This window comes from Cantharellus anzutake (genome assembly GCF_015039405.1).
Source record: "Cantharellus anzutake strain C23 chromosome Unknown EI90scaffold_9, whole genome shotgun sequence".
Classification (NCBI taxonomy): Eukaryota; Fungi; Basidiomycota; class Agaricomycetes; order Cantharellales; family Hydnaceae; genus Cantharellus; species Cantharellus anzutake.
In genome coordinates this window covers 1,638,291-1,644,724 of record NW_024066959.1, presented here as the reverse complement: position 1 = coordinate 1,644,724, position 6,434 = coordinate 1,638,291, and the positions used below count along the sequence as shown (strand labels likewise).

Sequence of the window (6,434 nt, the reverse complement as noted above, 5' to 3'; positions counted from 1 at the left end):
TGATTGGCAGGCAAGCACACGACTCATGCAGCACCAATCAGATGTTGCCAACGGTTCAGACAGCGCTGACTCCAGGATGCTTGTGGACCCTTCACTTTCTTCAAGATCTCCACCTGTGGCCTCAGCAGCAGCAACTTGTGCTTCGGCATCCTTTGCTGCCTGCGACATCTTGCACTGCTGACATGTACCGATGGGCTTACCATTCAACTTCTCACAAAGGATGTCCCAAACCACTCTGCGCTCCTGAAGAACCACTTTCATCCCTTTAGGTGTACCATGAAGCTCAGGTGGTGTATTTTCGTCATCAGGGTAGACCATGAGTTGTTCATTGCCATGAGGATCATGAGTACCAGGATGAGGTGGAGGATTATTGAGTGGAATGATGGTTGGGCGCATCTTTGCCTGCTTTCCTCCGGGATTAACATTCATATTATTGACATTGAGGGTGTCTGATGCAAAGCCTTCATGATTAGAGGAGCAGTCAAAGATCCAAACTCTGATTGCATCAGAGAATTTATGTTCGAATATGTCGATCATGTCCTTGAGCTGTTCACATGTCTGATCAGTTTCAAATGAGTGTGGGAACAGGTTTGATACATACCTGACTTACAAGTTGAGCTATTGAACTCAGGGAAGTCTGACATAGTATATTTACAATCCATGTAAGGTTGCGTGCAGTCGAGAGGGGGAGGCCTGTATCCGGGATTCTGCAGGGGAGCTGCTAGCACTCCAGGTCCAGGAGGTGGAGGAGGGGGTGGTGCCCCAGCGTATCTAACAGGTGGAATATACCCAGGGTATGGAGCCCCACCAGGTGGAGGGGGTGGTCCAGGTGGTCCTGATGGAGGTGGTGGACCTGCACCTCGCAAAGGTGGCTGCCAGGGGTCAAGAGGCGGTTGTCTTGGTCCGTGATCTGGATCTCCGGGTCCAAGGGGACCTTTGTTACAGGAATGGGTTCTGGGGAACCCAACCTGAGCCGTTCGGCTCACTAATGGAGGTGGCTGCGTAGCCATCGGAGGGAGAGCAGAATAGGATGAATGTATGGAAGTACAACCTGTGTGTCGGCCAACGGTAACTTGGCGCTCCTGGGAGCGTACCAGTAGCGAGTATGATGTGGGCTCCTTGAGGGAGCCACCTGGCTGTCTGCTAACGGGGACTTGGCGCTCCTGGGAGCGTGCCGGTAGCGGGTGTGCTGGGAGTGTTTGGCTAGCGGTAACTTGGCACTCAATGGAGCGTACCGGTAGTGAGGGATACTGGGACTCCCAAAGGGAGTCACCCAGTTGGTGGCTATCGGTGACTTGGCGCTCATGGGAGCATACCAGTAGCGGGAGTTGTTGGGGAAAGTGGGCTGGTGGACCAGTGCACAGTAGTGGGTGACCGTGGGAAGTGGGACCCACAGGTGCGTGGCCGGGCATCCTGGAGCTGCCTGGACCGTATCCTTCTCCTGAGGAGGTGGGATCGGCTACAGTTCCTGATAGGGAACTTCTGGTAGGATGGGAGTAACCACTCGACCACCCAGTGGACTGGTGGGAGCGGGCAGCAGGAGGTTGGGCATGGGAATGCCCTCCTCGTTGTGGTTTTGTCATGGAGAGGATGAATAGGGAGGTGGACATGGTTCCAGGGTTACAGGTTGAGTTTACAGTGGTGACACAATGGTGAGGATGTTACAATCGTGGTACAAGGTTTGTGGGTTATGTATTTGATAATGAGAAAACATCTCGGCAATTACCATACATGTCATATGACTTGTATCTATCTAATACAAATGTTATATGGCCAAAGGAAGTCCCTTGGAAATCAACAAATCCCCCAGCCAGCACCAAACCCCAGTGGGAAAGCTTGGCATGGGGTTTGGCAGAGAATGAAGTGAGACAAAGTAAGAAATATCTTACCTGTGTGCCTGGTCTATAGGAGTCTAGGCCCATTTCCATAGCAAGGGGCCTCAGGGTCTGGTTGCCTGTCATGGACCATAAGATTCTCCATTTCCATAACAACCTTCATTCACTGGATAGTGAGGGACACAAGGGGGAATGGTTCCACAATTGTCAGGATCAAGTCTCTCCTTGACAGGTCCCAACTCTGTCTTCCTTCTGACCTTCAGGCCTCTCACAAATTCCGTGTAACCCATGTTCTCCTTGGGGTTCTCGAAAGCATTGGTCTCTCAATGAAGTGTCATGAACGGCATAGACGGTTCATCTCTGGGTAGCGTCCCTGCAGCGACATTGATACTGGGTCTAGGTGCTGGGAAGGCCCTAGACGGTTGAGTGCGTTTACAAACAAAAGTGGTCTCTTCAGAAGGAGATATAAGATCCTCATATGTGGTCCATCCTGACAGGGGAACTTCAGGTTGACAAGTGGGTTGCATTTCGGTCAACCATGCCTCCTCAACTTGCCCAGGATCCATAAAGTTGGCGGGCATGGCATTTGCCAACCTAAGACCACTCATGCACAACTCGTCAAACTCCTGTGAAGGATGAGCAACTTTCTTGATGGTGTTGAAATGTTTCTTGAAGGAGTTAAAATGCTGGTCCAGGAAGTTCCAAGCAATGCTGAACTCCTTGGGTGATGACCATCCTCTTATGGTGAATATAAGGGCAAGGTCACCTCAGGGATCCACTATGAAATCACCTGTGGCTAAGTTGGCCTTGGTGGCAAGCTGGGTGAACTCGGTGATTTTCATGAGTAGGTTGGTTAACTTGACCCACCAGACAGTCCCAAGTTGATATCTCAAAGGCTCTCCTTTGAGACTGGCTTCAACGGCTCTTTCTCGAGATCAGCTGGGGTGAGATGATGCCAATTTCGTATTTGTTTCATGTAATTATTCGAGTCCTCAAAAATTCCACCTTCGAATTCTCCAAGAGCATTGATGACTTGCCTGAGAGCTTGTTGTCTCAGGAATGTGCCAGGCGAAGATGTTGTAGTTAGTTCTCTTCATTTTCTATTCAATCTGTGCTCCATATAGTGTCATGTGACTGCCAAGTCGCTCTTTACTGTTCTTACTATTGTAATAACACTAAAGTGCAACTCAGACTGAGGTATCCTGCTGAGATACAATAGGTTATGAGCCCTCTTCTCTGAAGAGTTTTTCAAAAAACACCGATTTTTCGCATTTTTGACACACACTTTGAGTCCCTGTGTCCTCAAACTTGCTCTATCGCCTCAGTCGCTGCACACATTGCTTCATCGCACACCCACAGGATACTAGGCATAACGTACTACATTCTGCCACAGTTTTGTAATGATTGATGCATTTTGGACGCTGCTACACCAACTTCTTATCATTTCAACTCTGCCACATCACCTAACCAGTTCCTTCACCCTCACGCTGATCGCTGCGCTCCCTCTGGCGCTACTCAACATTTTTTGGGCCACAACTTTTCTGGCTGTCTGGGCATCTCTACTTTGGACTGTGGCATTCATTTTCACTCTCCTGGCATCCCTAGTGCTTGGATCAACTCCATTTTTGCACTCAGTATCGTTCGCCGGGGACTCTCACTGCTGTTTCGATTTGGCACCAAGCACTTCGTTTGTTTGCTCACCCCCACATCCCTGACATCCCTGACATCCCTGGACTCTCATTTACACTCTCTGGAGATCTACACCATGTCAATTGCTCCCAAACTCGGACATACTATACTTCGTATAACATCCTTGCAGCTGTCAAAGTTTTGTGCTGAATACTGTATTTTCCTGGCCCCCACATCCCAATTCATTTGTATCAGCTCTGTTGGGACCTATACTGCATCATCCACCTTGGCTGTCGGGCAGAGTATACTTCGCATAGTACTCTCGCTCACGCCTCAATTTGGTGTCGAGTGCTTCACTGGCTGGTCTGCCTCCACCATTTTCAACCTCTATTGGATCATTCCCTTCACACCCTGCCTCTCTTGTGTTACCAGGGTGCACTTGAGATTATTTGCCAGCTTGTGAAGCAGGTCATGACCTTCAAGTCTGACCTTTGCCTTAATGGCAACTTTTGTGATTCCAGGGGTTCACTTAAGGTGGAAAATAGCTGGTTAATAATGTGGCTAAGAGATGTGTTTGGAAAAAGGCATCACAGGCTCCCAAGTGACAAATGTCAGGAGTTTGCTGGGCATGCATGTGCCCTCTCCACCCCTGCTCACTTACCAGATTCCTGGATTGCAGACACAGGTGCCACTTCTCATATGACTCCACATCGAGAGTGGTTTAAGACTTATAAGCCATGCAAAGTCCCTGTTCGTCTTGCAGACAACAATGTGATATATGCAGCTGGTATTGGGTCCATTGTCTTTACTCCCATAATTGATGGAGTTCCTCTACGCCAACTCGAGTTCTCAGGTGTCCTCCATGTCCCTTTACTGGCCAACAACCTTCTCTCAGTTCTCACCTTGACCAAGAAGAAAAACTGGGAAGTTAACATTAGGAAATCGACCATGAACTTTATGCTGAACTCTCAGGTACACTTCCAAGCATCAGTTTCAGATGATAACACTGCATTGCTGGATGGTGCTACTGTGGTTCAAGCAGCTCTCAGGACCACTTCCTCCTTCTCTCCTGATCTCTGGGATCGTTGTTTTTGCCATATTGGTCGAACTCGGCTCAAACAACTGTTGTAGTTGTTTCTCTTGTTTTCTATTCAATCTACGCTCCATATAGTGTCATGTGACTCCAGAGTTGCTCTTTACTGTTCTTACTTGTGTAATAACATTAAAGTCAACTCAGACTGAGGTATCTGCTGAGATACAATAGGTTATGAGCCCAGTACTCTGATTAAAGGCTTGCGTCTCCCAGGACCGCAAATGACCCCTCTGTAAATTGGGTACTTGTCTACCCTGTCCTCAGTTGCCTGGTCTAGGGGGAGTGTTGTAGTCAATAGACCTAGTAGTTGATAAGACCTACAGGCTCCTAGAGAACCAGTCATGGCCACATTGTGTAGTGGTTATCACCTCCAAATATACGTTGAATGGTCCCTGGTTCGAATCCTGGTGTGGCCACCTTTTTCAGATTACAATAACAACTCATATCTGGGAAATATGTAAAGGACCTGAACATTGGAACATTCCCCACCTCCCCTCTTCCTGACATTTGTGAACACTGCCTAGCAGGCAAGCAACATTGCTTCCCTTTTCCCCAGACTGCCTCAAATCGTCATAAACAGCCTTTGGAACTTGTACACTCAGATGTGCATGGGCCAGTGTCAGTCCAAACACCAGGAGGTCATAGGTACTGGGTGAGCTTTGTGGATGATTGCACTCACTATCATGCCATCTACTTGCTCCACAAGAAGTCAGAGGTGTTTGCTGCCTTCAAGAACTATAAGGCCTTTGCTGAGAAGCAAACTGGATTCACCATCAAGGCACTTAGGGATGACAAAGGAGGGGAGTATATGGGAAAGGAGATGGATGATTTTCTCAAGGAACATGGCATCATGAGGGTGTAGTAACTCAGGTGAGCAGCCCTGGGGCAGTCTGGAGTAGACTTTAGCCTTGATACAATAAGTAGAAAGGATAAAGTCGACTCCAAAGTCACATGACTATCTATAGAGTGAAGATTGAAATGAAAAGAGACAACTCAAACTACAACAGAGGGAACACACCACTACTGCTACACCACAGCAGAATGGAGTGGCAGAACATACTAATCAGATTCTTGATGAAGGGGGATCACTTCTATGCTCAATGAGTCATCACTCCCTGGTTCTTTCTGGGGAGATGCTTTGGGTGCCCTGGTTCACATCTTAAATCGCTCTCCCACCTCCTCACTTGACAAAATCACACCATATGAAGGCTGGTTCAACAGAAAGCCCTCTGTTTCTCATTTTCGTGTTTTTGGATGCCAGGCCTATATCCATGTGCAGAAAGATAAGAGGAAGAGCTTCCAATCCAAAACTCTTCATGGAACCTTCATTGGATACCCACCAGACTTCATTGGAAGGTTTATGATCCATCTACTAAAAAGACATTTGTCTCAAGAGATGTGATCTTTGATGAACAATCCATGCCTGGAAACAAGTCCTCTACCACTTCCTACATTCCTGTCCACTTGACTCCAGTGCCAGAGTCAGGGGGAGATAACAAGGCTCACAATTGCTTTACTCCTCTGGCTGACAGTGACACCTTCTGTTATAGGAATGGACCTAGAATCTTATGGTCCATGACTGAACATTCAAACCTTTGGTCCCTCCACCTTTATTTCATTGTCAAACCCCATGCCAAGCTTTCCCACTGGGTTTTGGTGCTGGCTGGGGGATTTGTTGATTTCCAAGGGACTTCCCTTGGCCATTACAACCTTTGTATTAGATAGATACAAGTCATATGACATGTATGGCAAATGCCGAGATGTTTTCTCATTATAAAATACATAACCCACAAACCTTGTACCGCGATTGTAACATCCTCACCATTGTGTCACCACTGTAAACTCAACCTGTAACCCTGGAACCATGTCCACCTCCC

The 6,434-nt window shown here is 47.8% G+C and overlaps 1 protein-coding gene and 1 non-coding gene across 2 annotated transcripts; both read left to right on the top strand.

Annotated features, from left to right (window-relative positions):
• Positions 1 to 4,163: 4,163 nt before the first annotated feature.
• Positions 4,164 to 5,161, top strand: EI90DRAFT_2894785 (uncharacterized protein; the record flags this gene model as incomplete). Its single annotated transcript, XM_039054011.1, has 3 exons — positions 4,164 to 4,594; positions 4,737 to 4,740; positions 5,021 to 5,161. Coding segments are annotated over 3 exons (576 nt in total), but the record flags the coding sequence as incomplete, so codon positions are not given.
• Positions 4,901 to 4,973, top strand: EI90DRAFT_t68. The gene has a single exon. It is a non-coding gene; the product is annotated as a tRNA-OTHER (tRNA).
• Positions 5,162 to 6,434: the final 1,273 nt, after the last annotated feature.